The sequence below is a fragment of the Diprion similis genome, chromosome 12 (assembly GCF_021155765.1).
Source record: "Diprion similis isolate iyDipSimi1 chromosome 12, iyDipSimi1.1, whole genome shotgun sequence".
Classification (NCBI taxonomy): domain Eukaryota; kingdom Metazoa; phylum Arthropoda; class Insecta; order Hymenoptera; family Diprionidae; genus Diprion; species Diprion similis.
This window is the reverse complement of record NC_060116.1, coordinates 614252-636806: the sequence shown is the minus strand read 5'-3', so window position 1 is coordinate 636806 and position 22555 is coordinate 614252. Positions and strand designations below refer to the sequence as shown.

At 39.4% G+C, this 22555-nt stretch overlaps 1 protein-coding gene across 1 annotated transcript in view; it reads left to right on the top strand.

Moving 5' to 3' along the window:
- The window catches only part of LOC124413421 (dipeptidase 1-like), a 1027592-nt gene that overhangs the window by 814653 nt on the left and 190384 nt on the right, over positions 1 to 22555 (top strand). Inside the window, exon 10 of the mRNA XM_046893982.1 lies at positions 7599 to 7674. Coding sequence (XP_046749938.1) covers positions 7599 to 7674 — 76 coding nt within the window. The remainder of the gene's footprint in view (positions 1 to 7598; positions 7675 to 22555) is intronic.

The window sequence follows — 22555 nt, the reverse complement described above, 5'->3', positions numbered from 1 at the left end:
TTCCTTACCGACAAGGATCAAAACGATGGTAACCCCTTACCGACAAGACTCAAAGTGATGGTAACGCAGAACGCTGACAGCTCGCCGGAGTAGGGATAACCTTGATGGGTTTGCGTCCGGGCTGGACGGCGGCGGGGGGAGGGTGCTTAGCCGGTAAAGTAGGTATTTCTACGCAGAATCCCCCTTGTATTGCTACTTCCCCTGAAAGGTTGCATTTCCTGGAATTTTTGCAATAGATCATAGGTTTTTTTACTTTAAGCGATTTATTGATACAGAGAACGCCGCTGGTATCGAGCGTGCTCACGGGTCACACCAACTGTCAGTAAAGCAGGGAGGTCACGCCCGCTGGTGGCGGAAATTAGAACTAGAATTCAGAACTCCTATATATATACACTACTTTCAATATTAGTATGCATCAAAATTCACTGCATGAAGAATCTGCACGTCGAAATTCACCTGGAGGACAACCCAGAGCGCAAAAACCACGGGGCGCTTGATCTGAAAATTGAAATTCACCGTGTACATGACCTAGAGCGCAGGAACTACGGAGTGCTTGTTCTGTAATTCGAAATTTACCGTGTAAACGACCTGGAGCACGAGAACTATGGAGCGCTGGTCCTGAAAGTTGAAATTCACCAGGTAAAAGACCTGGAGCAAGGGAACTACGGAGCGCTGCTCCTTGAAGTCGCAATCCACCAGGCAAAGCACTTGGGGCGCAGGAACTACGGAGTGCCGGTCCTGGAAGTCAAAATTCACCCGATGAAGGACCTGGAGCGCGATTTCCGTACGTCCTCTGATCTGAGCGTCTATTTCCGAAATTAAGAATTCTGCTAACTGATTTTCGCCGTCGGAACTCTGACGTCTGAAGAAAAAAACATTTGGTGACGTCATTATTTCTGGATATCCGAAATTTAGATTTTCGAACTTCAATATATATATATATATATATATATATATATATATATAATATAATATATGTCGGGGAGCGCGGTCCAGGGGCGTCCATAGTTGCTCTTGCAGGAGCTACGTTTACACTTAATTCAATCACTAATAATAACAACACAAATAATAGTCTTAATTCACTAAGAAATGTCTCTATCTCTAATGTAGTCCGTTTCTATTTCACTAATCAATTAACTATCGCGTACAGGGCGATGCGACAACGAATCCACCCTGCCCGTAGAATACTCTCAATATATTTCACGATTCTGTACCGATCTCTAGCTCGGTTCCAATGCAACTGTCACTCAAGATAGCCTCTTCTAGGGCTGTGGCTACGTTCGACAAAAGGCTCTGCATCTCAGAGTCTTTCGCCTCGCACGTCCCCTTACGCCACTTATAGGCTAAAGGGTCTATGACTAATCTAAATACTAACAAATATGCTTAGACTAAATATTAACCAAATGTCTTTTAATGTTATAACCATCACAGCGCGAGAAAGCACGTCCAGAATATCGTGCGCCGACATGTACGTATTGTCAACGTAAGGTCGTAAATGAGTACGCGATTGAATATTATATTATGCTTTGATACGATTGATATCAAAACGTTCTTACATCCTAGCCGATAACTACCGCAGTGCCCTCTCTGCGCCTTACCTTTACCAACGTGCACTTACCATAAGAAAGCCTTACGCGCTCTTACTATCGTTCTGAGCCCAATACCGACATGCACGGTTATTATTGTGACGTGCGATACTCTTGCATAGATAGTTCACACATGCCATACTACCCGTTATTTCATCAGCCAAGCTTATACCTATGAGGCATTAAGCAGCGTATATTTAATTTTCGCATGTGACTGTTACAGTTACTTACATAAGCCTTCACATAAAACGATGCATTCATGATCTGAGCTGTAATGACTCAGAGTAATAACCAATTGAAATAGATTTTGAACTCATCAGTCAATTAGAATAATTTCATAGACTAAACACAGGAAACGTGGGAAGAGAAATCATGTATTCCTTACAGACAGATAAGCCCGTATTCATGAAACTAAGAATAGCGCCTTTATTTTAACGACAATGCAACCAATAAGCGCTTCACCGCTTGCCTCCCTGAACCTGTCGTCTTGCGCTAACCCCCCGACAAAATATAACTCACTAATCGGAAACCTTCACTCTCAAGTATTGATAAGTATCAACTAATATACCGGGACAATCTCTAGAAACAATACAAGCCTGCGCATGCCCCAAATAATTCAATCTCATTGGTCAGCGAAATTGCCCCGCGAAGTTACTTTCGTCAGCGAACCAAGGCAACCAACATACACGAAATGTGACAAGGCTCTGAATATCTCGCGCGTGAAGTAGCGTATTGAAGTTATGTTGATATTTATTCCTATTTGTCGTAAATTTTCTGAGGAAAATGTCATTTAGCAATACCGTAGTTGATATTAAAAGATATTTAATCGACACAATAAAGGCGTCAATGGAGAAACAAATATCAAAAGCTACAGAAATTGGATCAGTTATTTATTGAAAGAAGAAATCCGAAATTAAATGTGGAACGTCATCGACGAGTGGAAGTCTAGCCGAACTAAGGCAGGTAAGTAAAAATATTATTTATTTTAAACAGATTCTTTATTTACATAAAATTGAAAATAAATGGATTGTTGAAACCGAGTAAAAGGTAGCTCTGGAGTAGACTTGTTACAGTGCAATGCTCCGGAAGCCAGTAATCAGTGCCGATGAACATGGAATACTAAAATGAAATCAGTAACAAGGAACAAAAGAAATAGTCTATCTTGAAACACAAAGCTTCGGAGTGCAAAAAGTAGCAATTCGTTTTTTTGTATCAATTTATTAAAATCTAGTAGTATCCGAAACAATGAGAAGCTCTTGTCTGATAATAATACCTTTTAATATCTTCAGGTAGGAAACAAGCCATCATCGAAGCGAGACTAAAGTTGTCAGGCATCGAAGCTTGTAAGTAAATTTCTGATTCTGTGATCTTTGCATATTACAATATTTTCACATGTATTCAATGATAAGATTCGTTTGTTCTGACAGACTCAAAGTTTCAAGTTTGGTTGATAATAGGTTAATTTGGTTAAAATCATACCTTACCTGATGGTCAAAATGTTTTGGTGGCTAGGACCCTAGTTTCTCGATTGGCGCCACTCTTCCAACCATCAAACCTGGTTGTTCCATTGTTCCATCAGACAACAGGTACCCGAGGGAATTTCTTCAAGTCATCGCCACCTTCTGAACATAAGTCGAGGCAAAATTGAAGAGCACGACACGCTACAGATCATGGTGTCTGAATATTCGATCATTCTAGATTGATCGAGCCAATAGTAATAAGTTTGTTATTCAACAATTGCTGCCAATTCATTCTACAGAGCGATCATTCCGTGCACTATTGTAATTCAAGCAGTATTATTGGCCTGCATCAGTTTTCAAATTTTATTTTCTGCAGTTTTAATATTTTATTTCTTACTCTCTTGGCACTCAACTCAGATAAATAGTGTTTCAAGTGTTAAATCAGATTCCAGGCATGAATTTTAATAGGTAAACTGAATCAATCTCAATCTAAAAATGTTGGATAACTTCAGTTGAAAATGTCTTTAAAGTCGATATTAATTGACAGTATCATCTGACTAGCTAGTTGCAGCTATCATGCGTGCTTGTGTCTCGTTCAACCCCAGCACGGTTTAAGGAATGCATTCACTTATTAGTACACTTTACAAATGATCAATTGGTCTACAATAGGATTTGCTTGCTGGCTAACTTTTTTATGATGAATCTCTGTCAGGGAGTTATCCGGTAACTTATTGATAGCTTGAAACCAGATTCAATTTTATACTCTTACCATGGTCCTTCATTGAGACTGAAAGTTTGTGAAACTCCATTTATTACAATTGATTCTGCATACCATATTAACACTGTTCGAAACAAAAAATCTCATCCTGAGATCGGAAATGGAATTTGCAACGCAAAAGTTATCTAGTGTCACAAGTTAAAAACAAACAATTTTATAACGGTTTCTGCGACACAGGCATTCCATCCGGATATTCATGTTACTGGATGATGTTCGGAGCACTATGAAGAAGATATTGTATTGGATTTAGGTTTGAGTAGATATTTTCATGAACTTCGTTGAAAATTAGATATTCATCTGTTTCAAAGGAACAAGGGGTATAATCTTGAATTCGATAAGTCATGTAACGTGCTTTTTGCTTCACCCGGGGGAAAGCGAGGTCGGCACAGAGGCTCCTTTACAAAAATGGCGTTCTCCAACACGGCAGACTAGCTAGCGATGAGGGGAACGTGGGCGCGAAGGTAAGATAGTATAGATGACAATCAAATGATTGTAGATTTAATTACCAGCATTAATTAACAAGGAAAGCCGTTACGGCAAGGCAGAAGGCACAAAATAAAAGATTTACACGGCAAGCGGTCTTATCGGTGGCGGTACGCTTCTAAACAATTCAAATAAAAATAAAACATAACATGGCAACAAAATTAAACAATTAAATATATCACGGCAAAATCAAGCAATATAAGCTAGAAGCAGTAGGCGGCAAGCGACCAAGCTAAGCGAATAATGAGCGAAGTAAATGCGTTAACAGTTCGATATCTCATAAAATTTCAGATTCGTAGCAAAGCAAATTCGTTAACAATTCCAGAACTCATATTAATACGAAACAATTCAAAAACAAATTCGCTAGCATTTTCACGTTCTGACACGTATAAGATAATCCTCTTTCGCTTTTTTCTACAATATATCGGAACGGTCGCCTGTCGCTGCTTAACGGTGGTAGTTACACTCGGCAACAACGGCACGGGCGCACACACTCACTCACAGATTCGCGTTCTCTCTTGCACTCACGTACTCGGTACGCGGCCGCGAAGCGGCACGATACTCAGTTTGATTACAAATGAGTCGTTACAATAAAACGGCAGAAAATCACCGAATGAACAATCAGAGTATCTTACAATAATAGTGAAACAAAGCAGCAAATAAGATTAAGAATACAATTAGTAGAAAAGCTTAGCTACCACGAGGCTCGCGGGCTTTCACGCTTAAAATGGCCGACCGAAGCCGGCTGGCAACCTGTTGCGAAGGGAAAAATGGCCAGAGACCGATAATAAGTTATAGCCAGCTAGATTCGGGGTAACGTCAGCTTACCTTTTTACGGCGGCAAACAATTTCGGCCTCTTGAAAGGCGGCTACTCTTTTTCCTCAAAAAGAAGAACACTCGGTGCCAATACTTCGAACAGTCGCAGCAAGATAATCGAAAATCAACAGTTAATCAACGCAAGCGGGAATCGAGAACACCCGGTACTAGAGGAGAAACAGTAACGACTACACAGATTCACAGCGCAAGGAAGAGTGAGGTGGCCGCCCGCTTGCGATGAACGCGATCCCGCGGTGGCGCTACGGGGGGGGGGGGGGGGGGGGGGGCTGATACGTAAATTTTGGAGTTAGACCGGCGGGAGCCTAGGCAGCCGGTCTGTTCGCTGCACTGTGCTGCGGGTTGCGAGGGCGGTCAGCTCGAAGCGGAGACGTCCTTTCGGCATCGAAGTACCCAGGGAGAGGCTGAGTCCGGTGGTTTTAGTGCCGGGTGGCAAGGGCGGGCTTATCGGGGACTCAGGTAGAGGCAACTCGACCCCTGGGCGACAGCAGCGAGATGTCTTTGGCGGCAGCGATGATCACGCACGCAACAGCGCGGCTACTGGGTCCGGGGCTTCGAACTCCGCGCTGGTCGTCCAGTCGTCCCTCCGGTTTCCCGCGACGGCAGTGCAGGGTGGTTGGTGAATGGCGTCGGCAGCGGCGGCGGCAGTGGCGGTCACCTCAGAGACTATTGCGCCGGACAACAAAAAGCATTAGCAATAATACAAAAATCTTAAACCTAACTCTGGCTGTTCATTGATAGGGCACGGTAGGACTCTCCCCTGCTCCCTAGGAGCAATTCACGCGGCCGCCTGGGCGTGGAGGTGCGGGTCGGTGACGGGCTGGTAGACCCGCTACGTCACAGTCAATGTCTTCATATGAATGTTCTGAACATTACTCTAAAACATGGTTATCCTTAAAGCTAATTGTGACACTGAGGCACATTTTGAAAATGTTGATTTTTAACTTGTGTCACAGAACGTTACTGAGTTTCGACTCTTCGGATTAGATTTTTTTAGATTAGATTTGAAATCAAAAGAAACCGTAAGACCTACAACTTCCTTCACCAACCAACAAAAATGGCGATGATCTCTGCACGTGTCATGAATTGAACGGGAGGAGGAGATATCAGCGAACGCAGAGATGCTATTATTTTGGCTGTATTTTCTATTGAAACAAAAAAAAATTATTGTTATTCTCAATGTATGAAGTAATGAAAATAATTAAATAAATTGGCCCGACGTACCTGCTTCGTTTCTCCCTAGCAGCCAACAGTTGAACAGATTTCTTGTTTTCAATCGACTAGGACGAATTTTCAAAGAGCATCAGCATTAAATTCCGACCGTTCTTTGAACCATCAATTTTCAATAACAAATGCTTCCCAAGCCTTTCCAAGTGACTACCTCAATTACTTGAGATTCTAACCTTAAAAATAGACACAGAGTTTGACAGCAGAGACTCGTGGTGGCCAGACTGCACGGACGGCCGATTTAAACTCGCGCATGCGCAGTTCTTGTGTAGTTTCTAGAGATTGTCCCGGTATAATAATTACAGACTCGCGAAGAACCACAACTATTTTGCACCCCTTCTACTTTTCCACTACATCGGTCCCTGTTGGAATGATTCGAGCAGAGTCCGGCATTACTGGGGGTCTCTATAATCAAGCTACCTGATATGACGCGTGAGGTGCTGTGCAAAGAGCAGAGAGAGCGGGCGATCTCGCTTCTCCTCAGTTCGTTTTTCTTAATGTTCTGCGAAGGAGCATTAAACTTACCAGATTCATATTCCTGTCAACAATCACTCTTAATTATCTTGTTTTTTTTTTTTTGCTTACTCTCAGATAAAATTCAACAGTCCCAATTCAGAACAGAGCAGAGAAGAGTTTGAAACACTGAATAGCACAGATCCGAACTTTACAGAAATAATAGAATCAAATGATAGTATAATTAAACTCAGAACTTCCGAGACTTACAATTAGTAAGAGTTGGCACTATGATAAGTGACAATCATCAGTTTATACAACAATTGTCAACCCTACTATACGGAACCTAAAGGAGATTGTGTAAATAAACCTGTATTGAACCCAAGTGTTGTCATCAATAATTAATTCAATCACACTTAGTGATGGTTGGCTGGATCCAACTTAACAAACTCTCAGAATGTGGGTGAACTAAACGAGAAGACCGAAGGAGCTGACTAGCAGATTTCCGAAATTCATACAAACTAAACTACGTAAAACAGGTGTATAACTAAATTTAATCACGCAGCGAACAAAAATCAAATCTCAACGTTCTTCTTAGCATGTAAGAACGCATCCAAGAGATCCAGTTTCGGTTCATATGTTTTCATTCTACACTCACTATACGATAATTTTGTAATGAAATTTTAAATGTGTATTAATCTCCAGACAACCTCCACCTGCCTAAATTGTGTGCTACTGAGGTCATGTTATTAATACACTAACGTTTATTATTTCAGCTCACATAAATCACATACGAAGTGTCGCAGGCGTTGATCACGTGGGAATCGGGGCAGGATACGACGGCATCAATTTGTAAGTTTTTCTATTATATATCTTCATATCACAACTCAAATGCTGCAATGGTGCACAAATCTTACCAAGATTGAGATTCCACCTGATATTCAAAAAATTTTCAGCCTAAGGTCTAAAACATGAATTTCCTTTCGAAAGCGATAATATTCTTGTTAATGAGATTGGATGTTCGGTGAAGTCTGTATTAGCTGGCTTGAGTAATGATGTCTAAGATAAGGTTAAATTCGAAGTGGCTAGACACATTTCTAATACAATGCAGTTCTCGAATCACAACTCGACCTTCTTTCACGTTGACACCTTGAGATTTAAACAATGCAAAGAATTGTTTCAATCACACAAAGAAATTATAGTCACAAAAGCTGACAAGGACAATACCACCGTTCTCATGTATAAAATTTATTAAAATCACAAAGCCAGAGGTAATATTAACGGCAACGCGATGTATGAAACAAGTAAAGATTTCACTCAGACTATTAAAAAATGAACGAATGATTCATTCATCACATTAGTAACAAAGGTTACATCACAAACTCCACAGTGTTATCCCTGAGGTGTTACAATTCTCTTCTGCCCAAGATTTACTTGCTACCAAAAATTCACCAAATGAATGCGTCGCTTAGACCTATTGTGTCTAATGAATAACTTAGTTCTTGACCTCTATGTGTTGAAATGGTCATAAAAAACTTGTTAACGTTGCGGCCCGAGTTGAAGGCCCTCCTGAGAACGAAATGTGTAACTGAATCTGTTCAATCAATACACAACAAATACAATGTTGACTAAACTGCAATTACAATCCATACTACAAAAATAGGAAAAAGTAATATTCAAATGAAGGCAGACAACTCGATCTAAGTATAATCACCTCAGTGCAACGTTTCGGATTATGTGCACTTTTTGTGGTTGTATAATATACAAATTTAAACTTTTTTTGAAGAAAAATTAAGACTTGAGGTTCGGCCGTATAATAATCATAGACGAAAATCTTGGGCAACACGTGTTGTGAGAGTAGAAAAAACGTGGTTAAATTTTGAACATTAACATAGTTTAATTTTGTGGTCATTATTTCGTTCAATTAATGGCTATACGTAACTCTCATCTACTCATGTTCGCAATCATACTTCGTCAAAGAGATCAGACAAAAAAGGTGGAAGAATTGTCTAACGAAATGTAACAGCAGCCGTGAGGTAATGAGGGACATTTCCTTTTGAGGAGGGCCCTCACCTCGGGTCGAAACGTTAACAAGTTTTTTACTACGTATCAAGACCTTTATTTCCAAAAACCTAACCCCATATTGTGTCTAATGATGGTTCTCCAACTTACAAACTATCAAAATTTTGTTCTGGTATCTGAGCTGATATTGTAGGGCAAACAAAAATTCCATGTGAAAGACTCATGGTCTTTCTCAATGGAAATCAGAGACACTGAGATCCCTGACAATTACACTTCGCTATTTTTGGATGTGGTTTCTCTATATACTAACATATCCACGGATCTTGCCTTAAATGATATCAGTGATAGATGGACTGACACAGCTCGGCACACTACTAAAATTTGCTTGAATTCCACTTTTTTTACGGACAAGGATAAATTCTACCCACAAATTTTCGGCGTAGTGATGGGCTCATCAATCAGCCCAGTTGTAGCAAGCCCTGTCTTGCTGTATGAAAAATCTCCAACAATCTGTGTAAGCTCTCTGACCTTTGAACTACCTTTCCTCAAAGCCTACGTCTATTACATCATCACATGTGTCCTCAAAGATAAGATAGATTTTTTACTCGATGTGCTCAATAATCATCATTCGCATCTAAAATTTACTTACGAATTTAAAGAAGACAAGAAAAAAAACTAACTTTTGGATACTGTAACGTGCTTTTTGCTTCACCCGGGGAAACGCGGGGTCGGCACAGAGGCTCGTTTACAAAAATGGCGTTCTCCAACACGGCAGTATAAAGATGGAATAATAATTACGGCGCTGCAAAACAGATGTTGGGCGCCAGGCTTGAGAGAGCCGTAAGAGACTGTACTCTTACCAGTTTCAAAATGACCTCGACTACAGCAGTCGTTCGCCGACTCGAACGGCGAACCAAATTCACAACAGCTAAATCCCAAAAGCAAAACTATAACGAGAGCAGGCAAGCAAAAAAAAACAGTCGACTCGCTAGCGGTGAGGGGAACATGGGCGCGAAGGTGAGATATTAGTGATAACAATCCAAGGATTGTAGATGTAATTACCAGCACTTATTAACAAGTAAAGCCGATGCGGCAAGGCAGAAGGCACACAAAAATAAAAGATTTACACGGCAAGCGGTCTTATCGGTGGCAGTACGCTTCGATAGAATTCAAATCAAAATAAAACATAATATCGCAATACAATTAAACAATTCAATATAACACTGCAAAATCACGCGGTATAGGCCAGGAGCAGTGAGCAGCAAGCGAACAAGCTAATCGAATAATAAGCCGAGTAAATTTGTTAACAGTTCAATATCACATACAATTACAGATTCGTAGCTAAGCAAATTCGTTAACAATTCCAGAACTCATAACAATACGAAACAATTCCAAAGCAAATTCGCTAACAGTTTAACGTTTTCACAAGTATAAGATAATCCTTTTTCGCTTGTCTATAATATATCGGCACGGCGCCTGTCGCTGCTTGATGGTGGTAGTTACGCTCGGCAACAACGGCACGGGCGCACACACTCGCTCACAGATTCTCTCTCTCTCTCTCGCACTCACGTACTTAGTACGCGGCTGGGAAGCGGCACGGTACTCGATCTATTACAAATTATTCGTTAATCTTGGACGCCAGAAAATCACCGAATAAACAACCAGAGTATCTTGTAATAATAATAAAACCAGAATAGCAATTAAGATCAAAAATACAATCAAACAGAAAAGCTTAGCTACCACGAGGCTCGCGGGTTTTCATTTAAAATGGCCGACCGAAGCCGGCCGGCAACCTGTTGCGTCTATGGGGGAAAACATAGACTTATAAGATAGACTGAGCGCTCTTATGAGTCGCTTGAAGCAAGGATATAAAGGACAGAGATATGTCCGGAGTATTTCTCTCTCTGTCTGGCGATATTAGTGGTGGGGACTGAGTGGTAGAGGAGAACGAGGAGAAATACGCATATGACAGGCGCAAAGCTGTTCCACTTCCACTGCTCCGTTGTCTCCCACCACGACGCCGATTGAAAAGAGAGAGCAGTATTCCCGGATATCTCTGTCCTTCATATGTAAGCGTCAGTGCCTCTTATAGAAGCGCTCGGTCTATCTTATAAGTCTATGGGGGAAAATGGCCTAAGGCCGGTGATAGACTATAGCCAGTGAGATCCGGGATAACGTCAGCCTACCTTTTCACGGCAAATAGCCCCGGTAGTAGTAACGAGAACGGCAGCTCCTCGTCCACACAAACGTTCCGCACAGGTAACGTACCGGCAGCAGTGATACAAAAACAACGGTAACAGACGAAAGCAAAGCACAGGGAATATTCTAGAAAGCTCGTTACGATACGAAATTGAGCTCAGAACGGTCCTGGTTCGCAGCGCAAGGGAGAGTGAGGTGGCCGCCCACTCTCGATGAACGCGATCCCGCGGTGGTACTACAGGGGGGGGGGGGGGGGGGGGGGTGGTAAATTTTGGCGAGAGACCGGCGGGAGCATACGCAGCCGGTCTGTTCACCGCGCTGTGCTGCAGGTTGCGAGGGCGGTCCTTTTCGGCATCGGAGTACCCAGGGGGAGGCTGAGTCCTGTTGTTTTTGGGGTGCCGGGTGGCAAGGCCGGGCTTAGCGGGGACTTAGGTGAAGGCAACTTAGCCCAGTCGAATTAGCAAATATAAAAACATTGATTCTTTACAGCAATTTTCCTTCGGAACGCTTTGGGGGGGGGGGGGGGGGGGGTCACTGGCAGTCTAAGTTTCGGTTTTCGGGATACTAGACCCATTGCGTCATCCGCCATCTTGAATTATCATATATTGATCAGCCATATCGATCCTAGGAAAAAATTTGTGGGAACCAAAATTGTAGGGAATTTGATTTCAAACAAGTTTTGTAATAACTATTTTTTGCGTAGAATCGAAAATGAACGAGTTGTTACATAATCAACCCCCTCTTTTCGCGTGTAAATCGATAAATATCGATCGTAGAAAAAAATTCTCAGGAGCAGAAATTGTATAAAATTTGATTTTAAACAACTTTGTTTATGATAATTTTTGGCGTAAAATTGATAATAAACGTGATAATACGGTTATAAGATTTTACCCCCTCCTTTTATCGGGTATAAATCGAAAAATGTCGATCCTAGGAAAAAATGTACAGGAACCAAAACTGTGGGAAATTTGATTTCAAACAACTTTTGTAATAACTATTTTCCGTGTACAATTGATAATAAACGAGTTATTTAATAAACAAAAATTGACACTTAAATTCAAGATGGCGGATGACGCAATGGGTCTAGTATCCCAAAAACCGAAACTTAGACTGCCAGTGACCCCCCCCCCCCCAAAGTATTCCGAAGAAAAATTGCTGTAAAGAATTGATGTTTTTATATCGCCTTTTTCGAGCTAATTCGACTGGACTAACTCGACCCCTGGGCGGCACCAGCAAGATGTCTTTAGTGGCATCGATGATCACGCAAGCAACAGCGCGACTACTGGGTCCGGGGCTTCGAACTCCGCGCCGGTCGTCCAGTCGTCCCTCCGGTTTCCCGCGACGGCAGCGCAGGGTGGTTGGTGCAGAGCGTCGGCAGCGGCGGCGGCAGTGGCGGTCATCTCAGAGAATTCTGCGAGGGAATGACAAAAAGCATTAGCAATAATACCGAAATCTTACAGCTAACTCTGGCTGTTCATCGATGTGGCACGACAGGACTCTCCCCTGCTCCCTAGGTGCGATTCACGCGGCCGCCTGGGAGTGGAGGTGTGGGTTGGTGACGGGCTGGTAGACCCGCCACGTCACAATATATACGTGATTAATCTAGATTGACATATCACAGATTGGTTTATTTTTTTGGTTTGGATTGGTTAATTTTAAGTCTCATCACCCCTTACAGTTTAAACAGAGTGTGACCTTTGGTCATTTTAACAGAAACATCCTACTCTCACATTGTAAAGTGAAAAAAAAATTTAACCCTGTCAGAGATTCACTTATAAAAATGATTATTCACAAAAATTTGCAACTGAATTTCAACCCGAAGGGTTGAAAAGGCGTACAAGAATACCCATTAGAGTATTTGTGAAAACCATAATAATGACAACAATCATAACATTGGCTTCATCGTCTCAAAACATTAAGCATATTCTTGGCAAATACCACATCTATGCCACTTATAAGATTTCAAATACCAGTAACAAACTCTTTCGTCCATAAAATCTAAAACTACAATGCTTGACCAAATTCACACCGTTCATGAGATTGACTGCAAGGACTTTTCCAAATACTATATGTATAGCGCAGTCATTTTAACACCTCAGAAAACGAATTACCAATCACAAGTATGATATCAGATCAGACACAAAAAAATCTGCACCTTGTTTCCATGCGCTTACCGAAGGGCACTCAGTCAATTTTTATGACGTTTAAATTATCGACAAAGAAGACAATTGGCATAAACGCCTTACAAAGCAAATGCTTCACATCCCGAACAGTGACACTGTGAACAAACGTACAGATATATAGCATTCAAGTCACTTGACTCTAATATAAGCCAATTGTTCAAACTTTTTTTCCGAAACACTGTACTCAAATTTTGGCGCCTCTAAATCTCTGATCAACACCACATCTAGATTAATGCACCACTATAGTCTTACCGTTTCGTGAGTCAGCCGATGTGAATTATTTAATTTAAATTCATTTTATTTCCGTATGCCATGGAATTAACATCTAGGCTGTTACGATAATCAATTTCAGTAAGTTTCATACTGATTTACATATATTTAACATTGTATTTCGCCATTTCCCGTATTTTCAACCGGTAACTCTTAATTAATTCGCATGGTAAAATTGTAATTCCACATAAAATGTACAGGTGGGTGGTCCTTGGACATGTCATTCTTCAATTTCTACCTGCACATCTCTCAAATCGGTTTCAAGTATAAAAAAAAAATTCCCTAATCTTGTCAGATTCTTATCCCAACTCTAATCCGTGCCCCAAGAGGGTGGGTGTCCTCATCCAAAATACAGGTGTTTCGAACACATATGCTAGGAATAATAATCTTAAAAAAAAACCGTAGCTTCGAGAAAAAATCTGAGAAAAAAATCACATCGTCATACCAGGTACCTTAGACATAATACACTTTCTCTGAATAGAAAAAAGTCAGATTTCAAGGGTGTGTAATTTGTCTAGAGTGCGTGGTATGATGATGTGAATTTTTCCTCCGGTAGTAGCACTAATGCCCACTAAAATCTCGCAATTGCAGATTTTTTTGAACATAGTTACTGTCCAATAAAATATATGCTAAGAATGTGCCCGAAGCACGTGTATTTTAAATGGAGAAATCCACCATCTTTGACCCTCGGGTTATAGTATAAAAGTTTGAAAAAATTCGAGAATTAATTTTTAACTATTCGAAACCGATTTAGGGGAGGGGGGGGGGGGCGTCAGCCGATATTGAAAATTGACCTTTTCAAGGACCATCCTAGTGTACACGGTGCTGTGAACGTGCTTACCTGAAAAAAAAAAATTATCAAGCACAAGCACACGGCACTATCTCACCAAATGGTTACCTAATCTATGTTGTTTCTGATAAATGTAGCCTGAGAATTGCTGTGCTGGGCGCAGCAGAAACGTCGTAATTCGAATTCAAAATCTATTCCTTCAATGACCTTCTCCAATAAAACATTACTGGTACCTCTATTGGGTCACGAAATCTGAAAAATATGCATAAAGCAAAATCTCTTGCGTGAACAACCAAAGAACCAGGATGCAGTGACCGTTTATTCGGTAGCTATTGCTAGAGGCATACAGACTCAAATTCGTTTTTGAATAGCTGGATTTGCTCTCCAAAAGAGTCGTGAATCTCAGAATGTTCGATGGAGTGTCATAGGTTTCCGTATTCCTATTATTTCTTTCATGATAATATGTACAAGATGTAGCAAACTGTCATTCGGGATATGCGCAGTTCAATCTCGTTATCTCTTACTTAAGGTAGTCTGGTAATTTGCACGTTTTTCAATGCTTTTTCGGAAATTTTTTTTTTGGAGAAAATAAAATTCAATTAGTTTGATTTTTTGATAAATTTTTAATGGTATCTAATAGTGTACAATAAATTTTTTTTTTCATTTTTCGAAATTTGTTATAGTTCTGTAGCACTGACGTGTGCGTCTTAAAAAAAGTAGACGGCTAGCCCCCGTGAGTTCGCCGCTTGAGAACATTTGAAAAAAAAAATCGAAAAGATAATTGTTCTGTAAGCTTGTCATTCTGGTTAGAACTAGTATTAAACAATTTTGTTGAAAAATAACAAAATGGTAGATTTCCCAAAAAAAAGCAACCTAATTTCAGCGGAAATCGGGCTGTAAAATGGAAAATTAGAGACAAAAAGAAAGAATTCTAGTTCCTAAGAGGGATGTTGATGAGTAGAATAGCATATCCAAATTTCAGCCGAGTTGGTTGGATAGAAATTTCTTTATTACCTCGGCCGACCGTACAAACGTTGTTGCGAGAAAAACGTGTTTGAAGTTTGATACTGATTTCATGGTTATAAATCAATAAATATCGAAGCAGCCCGTTGACGATGATTTGCTACTCGTAGCCTCGTAACTCGTGTAAGTCAAAAACTGTTTGAGATATGCACTTGAACTTTTGATATGTTATTTTTGAAGGTATAAACTATCGAAATGTGCGAAAAAGACGATTTGTCGAAACCAAGTTACCAGACTACTACCTTAAACCATTGATATGGACTTTTCAATACATTCCATGTCAATTCAACGACAATTTTTTCATGACCCCTTCGATTTTTTCATTCTTCAATATGAGATTATACATGCAGAAAGAAGTATCCACTCGAATTTTCAGCTGTTTATCTCAGGTATTGATTTTAGAAGAAATATTCTTAAATTATCCATAATTGTGTCAAACCCCGTAAATCGTACATCGTCTCTTGTGTCAACTGTAATATCGACTTTTGCGTCAAACTTCGTGTATTATACATTATTATATCGTCTTTGACTTTGTCTCTTGCGACAACTCTTCGTCAAGCTTTCGTACATTGTCTATACCTTGAATTTTACGTCAATCGAATATTTTAATCGACTCTTCCGTCGAACCCTTATTTGTTTATTGTATTAATTGTCAAATTTACATATTTTACACGTTATAAAACGATTTTTGTGTCGATCTCGTGAACGCATTACGCCCAATATCGTCAATATTGTATTCTGTTAATTTGCATCAGTTATTACCAGAAGTGCCTCTCGTAACCGTTAATTGTTAAGTGAATATTGTGTACATCGAACATTGTCGACGATCTACATTGTTCAGTATCAGACAAAATACAAAGAGCCGGATTTCGACAGCAATTTGTAAGTAAAATAAACTTGTATATTCTGTCTAATTCTTTTTTTTTTTCTATACTCTTGGAAATTTGGGTTCTCCCTTCTCGAGTCCCCAAATGAACTTCCCTGCGGAAAGAGTCCAATAATTATTTATTTATTATTATTTATTTGCCGACTGAGCCGAGTCGTATGTGTAGAAAGTTAAGGCATGCCAGAATACTACAATTAGGCACATCGGGTATTTTTGTGACTTGCCACAATTTGCAAAATACTCGGTTATGATTGACATATGCACTTCTATCAATGGACAATGGTCTCAAACGATAATTATAGAACCGAATTCGAATTTTGAACTACCGAGAATTCGATTTAAGACAACCACAATTGATATGGGTTCCTCTCGTATTGGTTGCGGCTGTCAAACCTGCACCGCTGCCCAGGCTTTGAAGTGGCTCTGTGGTGTCACTGCTGCAGTAAAAGCAATTTTGGAGGTTATTTACATAGTTACCAGTAATTATTAATTGGGGTGCGATATTGTTCATAAGATGTGTGATGAACGAGTAGTGGAGAAGTATAAAATTAACAAAAGAAGACGAAGGCAACGTGAAATTGCGAGGGCAATGGCACGTGAAATTGAGATGCATGATTTAGATGCAGACTCATCAGGTGAGTGGCATTTAGAAAAACAATTTTGTTGAATTTATGCACTCATTTTCAATCATTGTAACCGTTGACATTGTTGGTCAGCCTAGAAAAAACTGGGTCAGATACAGTATGAAACTATAACAATTTCCATTCATAGTGAAATGGAAAAATAAAATGGATGTATTTTTCTTATGACATCGCAATTGTTTGAAACAAATTACTTTGATTAATTGAACAATTTTTTACCAACAATCGCAAATGTTATAAGACAAGAAATACGTGTATTTTATTTTTCTATTTGCCTATAACTGCAATAATTAATTTGATGCTATCCGACCTAGTTATTTCCTGGGCTCTAATGGGTTAAGGAAGGACTCCGGTGAAATTTGAATAACATGGTTTTTTATTTTTGAAATGACCAAAATAGATGTTATCAAAAATTCTTTCTAAAAAAATTTATATCATGGTTGAATGTGTACTGCAAAAAATTTCAACCTTTTGCGATGAAATTGATCTCGCAGGGAACTTTTGGCAGAAAATTTTAACCTTCTGCGATGAAAGTGAACGTACAAGGAACTTTTGGCAGAAAATTTCCAGCGCATCACCGCCAAAAGTTCCTTACGCATACACTTCCATCGCACATGGTTGACATTTTTTTCCAGTACACATACTACCATAATCTAAATTTTGTTGGAACGAGTTTTTCATCACATCCGTTCTTGTCATTTCAAAAATAAAGAACTCGATATTATCACAACTTCATTGGAGTCTTAGAGCCCTCAATTTACAACCGACTGAAAATCTCCATCAAATCAGCATAAAGATTTTATCGTAATGGCAGATGGCCCTGAATCACCAGTTCCAGAATACCCAGTTGTAGGCCTGTAACAAGAAAGAAACGATCTTCAAGCACACGTGGAAGAAAACAGAGGTGATTCGAATGAAGATTTAACAGAGTAAGAGGAAGAGAAAAGACGAGCTGATACAACAGCCGAATCAGATGTAGATGGACAAGAAGACACAAGTAACGGATCGGTGGCTGCAGATGAGCTAGACCAAAGAGGATCTGGCGATAGAAAGTCCGCGGAGGAAGAGGAAGAAGCACATGAGTATGATGAACTGAAGCAGTGGGCTATCGAATCTAATGTTGCTCGAAAAAACCTGGATAAACTGTTGGCCATCTCACGCAGAATACTACTACCTAATTTACCAAAATCGGTCAAAACTTTTTTGAAAATGGACTCTTGCCCCTATATCATGAATGAAACACAACATGGTCAATTTGTTTACTTTGGCATAGAAAATGGGCTTCAGGCTTGTGTAGTTAAAGCATTGCATCCCGAGAGTTAAATTTTCTACAATTTAATGTCAATGGAATACCAGTTTGTAACGAACTTTTTTTTTCTTTGCTTGATAATTTATTTATTTCTTTGTAGGAATATTGACGGTGTGGGTTCGAGCAAAAAAAGAAAACAATAAAGCGAACAACCCACAGGAAAAAAGCCAAAAACATAGGGCAATACAATGACGCGCGGCCTTACATACCGGGACCATCTCTAGAAACTAAACAGGAACTGCGCATGCGCGAATTTAAATCCGCCGTCCTTGCAGTCTGGCCACCCCGAGACCCTGCTGTCAAACTCTGTTTCTGTCGGCGATGTAGTTCACATGCATTTTTGAGGTTAGAATCTCAAGTCATTGAGATAGTCACTCGGAAAGGCTTGGGAAGCATTTGTCATTGAAAATTGATTGTTCGAAGAACGGTCGGAATTTAATGCTGATGCTCTTTGAAAATTCCTCCTATTCGATTGAAACAAGAAATCTGTTCAAATGTTGGGTGCTTGGAAGAAACGAAGCAGGTAGGTGGGGACAATTTATTCAATCATTTTCATTACTTCATACATTAAGAATAACAATGAAATTTTTTTCTTTCAACATAAAATACAGCCAAAATAATAGCATCTCTGCTGTTCGCTGATGTCTTCTCTTCCCATTCAATTCATGATACATGCAGAGATCATCGGCCACTTTTGTTGGTTGGAAAAGGAAGTTCTAGATCTTCCGGTTTCTTTCAATTTCAAATCTAATCTAAAGAAATCTAATCCGAAGAGTAAAACTCAGAAACATTCTGTGACACAAGTTAAAAATCAACATTTTCAAAATGTGCCTCAGTGTCACAATGAACTTTAAGGATAATCATGTTTTAGAGTAATGTTCAGAACATTCATATGAAAATATTGACTTATCGGGTTCAACATTGTACCCCTTGTTCCTTTGAAACAAATGAATATCTAATTTTCACTGACGTTCATGAAAATATTTACTTAAACCTAAATCCAATACAATATCTTGTTCATAGTGCTCCGAACATCATCCAGTAACATGAATATCCGGAAGGAATCCCTCTGTCGCAGAAACCGTTATAAGGTTCTTTGTTTTTAACTTGTGCCACTAGATAACTTTTGCATTGCAGATTCCATTTCCAATCTTAGGATGAGATTTTTTATTTCGAACAGTGTTAACATGGGATGCAGAATTAATTGTAATAAATGGAGATTCACAAACTCTCAGTTTCAATGAAGGCCCATTGTAAGAGTATAAAATTGAATCTGGTTCCAAGCTTTCAATAAGTTACCGGATGACTCCCTGATAAAGATTCATCATAAAAAAGTTAGCCAGCAAGTAAGTCCTATTGTAGACAAAGTGATCATTTGTAACGTGTACTAGTAAGTGAATGCATTCCTTAGACCTTACTGGGGTTGAACGAGGCTCAAGCACGGATGATAGCTGCAACTAGCTAGTCAGATGATACTGTCGATTGATATTGACTTTGAAGAAATTTTCAACTGAAGTTATCCAACATTTTTAGATTGAGATTGGTTCAGTTTACACATCAAAATTCATCCCTGGAATCTGATTTAACACTTGAAACAGTATTCATCTGAATTGAATACCAAGAGAGTGAAAAATAAAATATCAAAACTGCCGAAAATAAAATTTGAAAAATAATTCGGGCCAATAATACTGCTTGGATTACAATGGTGCACGGAATGATTGCTCTGTAAAATTAGTTAGCAGCAATTGTTGAATAACAAACTTATTACTATTGGCTCGATAGATCTAAAATGATAGAATATTCAAACACCATGATCTGTAGCGTGTTGTGCTCTTCAATTTTGCCACGACTGATGTTCAGAAGGTGGCGATGACCAGAAGAAATTCCTTCGGATACCTGTTGTCTAATGGAACAACGGAACAACCAGGTTCTGTGGTTGGAACGGTGGCACCAATCGAGAAACTAGGGTCCTAGCCACCAAAACGTTTTGACCATCAGGTAAGGTATGATTTTCATCCTATTATCCAAACTTGAAACTTTAAGTCTGTCAGAACAAACGAATTTTATCATTGAATACATGTGAAAATATTGTAATATGCAAATATCATAGTATCAGAAATTTACTTGCACGCTTCAACGCCTGACAACTTTAGTCTCACTTCGATGATGTTTGTTTCCCACCTGAAAATATTAAAAGATATTATCATCAGACAAGAGCTTCTAATTGTTTTGAATACCACTTATTTTCAATAAATTGTGACAGAAAAACGAATTGCTACTTTTTGTACTCCTAAGCTTTGTGTTTCAAGATACACTATTTCTTTTATTCCTTGTTACTGATTTCATTTTAATATTTCATGTTCATTGGCACTGATTACTGGCTTCCGGAGCACTGCACTGTAACAAATATACTCCGGAGCAACCTTCTACTCGGTTTCAACAATCCATTTATTTTTAATCTTATGTAAATAAAGAATCTGTTTGGAATAAACAATATTTTTACCTACCTGCCTCAGTTTGTCTAGACTCCCACTCGTTGATGACGTTCCACATTTAATTTCAGATTTCTTCTTTCAATAAATAACTGATGCAATTTCTGTGGCTTTTGATATTTGTTTCTCCATTGACGCCTTTATTGTGTTGATTAAATATCTTCTCATATCAACTACGGTATTGCTGAATGACACTTTTCTTAGAAAATTCACGATAAGTAGGAATAAATATCAACATAACCTCAATACGCTACTTTACGCGCGAGATATTCAGAGCCTTGTCACATTTCGTGTACGTTGGTCGCCTTGGTTAGCTGACGAAAATTACTCCGCGGGGCAATTTCGCTGACCAATGAAATTGAATCATTTGGCGCATGAGCAGTTCCTGTTTAGTTTCTAGAGATGGTCCCGGTATAAGAATAAATATAGGTGTATAACGTAGAAATAAATGGCCCAATAAAGGTGATATACAAGATAAAATAAAAAAAAAACAAACACAATAAATTACGCGCAGCGAGATTAAATAATAAACAGAGAGGTATAATGTATAAATAAAAGGCCCCAATAGAGGTGATGCATAAGATAAAATAAAAGCAAAACACAATAAATTACGCGCCGCGAAACTAAATACTAAATATAGGTATAAAATGTATAAATATAAAAATAGAGGTGGTATAAAATGTAAAACGAAATAAATAGAATACGTTACGCGAAAAGAAAAACAGACAAAAAACAGAACGGCACAAAACTACAAGGGAAAGGGCCCCGGGGCGTCGTTAGCGTGGCCTGGTTCCTCCTCGTCCTCCTTGAATTTGGGCCGGTTCCTCCCTTCCTTCGACCAGCGTCGAAAAAGTTGTCAATTAGAAATTTTGTCTCTTGAAGCAAACGACAGTGAAGCGGTAGGCTGGCCGGAGGAATGTCGGTACTGTGGTTTCAAATTTGGTTCATTCCACTTCATGGCAGGGTTGGTGACCGACTGACTGTCAAAACCGTCTATATGTTGCTGCCGGCCCGTGCCATCTCCTCTACACACACACACGGTGGGTGGATCTTGTGGGGCGGTGATCCCCGCCAGCATCACATGTAGAGCGATATCATCGTGTTTCGTCCAAGTTTTTGAATCTAGTAAGAAACAATTCTGGCCCATACTCTGCAGAATGTATTGCCCATAGTCTGATATCTACTAAAAGTTTGTCGTAGCATGTTACTGCGGAGATGCTAAACCTCACGACATATCAGATTATTTCCATAATTTCATTGAAAAAATCAATGAACTCCGAAGACGTGGGATTATCATAAATAGAAATATGTACAAAGTGAATATGAAATAATGTTTTATTTGCGATGGTCCAGCTCGAGCACTACTGAAGTATATTAAATTTCACGGGGGCTACAGTGCATGCGAGAGATGTACCGTTCATGGAAAGCGTATGCCAAAAACAGAGGCTTCTGTACAGTCTATCCTGAGGTTGATAGGCCAATGAGAACGAACGAATCTTTTCGGAACTTGGATGATACAAATCATCATAATTGAACTAGTACGTTACTGAAAATAGATCCTCTAATTGACATGGTGAAAACCTTTCTCTTCGATAAGTTGCATTTGCTTAATGGTAAGGCAATGAAGAATGGACTAGATGATTGGACTACTGGAGATTTGAAAGTTCGACTGTGTCGGAAAAGTGAATACTACATGGATAGACGAATTTTATCTTTGAGAAGTCAAATATGACTTATAAAGTCAAATAAATGAATTCCAGAGGAAGTCTAAATCTATCATCCATCTAGCAAAATGAAAGTGCACCGAGTTTAAACTGTTACTATTGTATATTGGCTCCATAGTACGAAAGAATATTTCATCAAGAGCATTGTATGATCATTTCCTATTACTCTTGAAACTTGACAAAGGGAACGATTC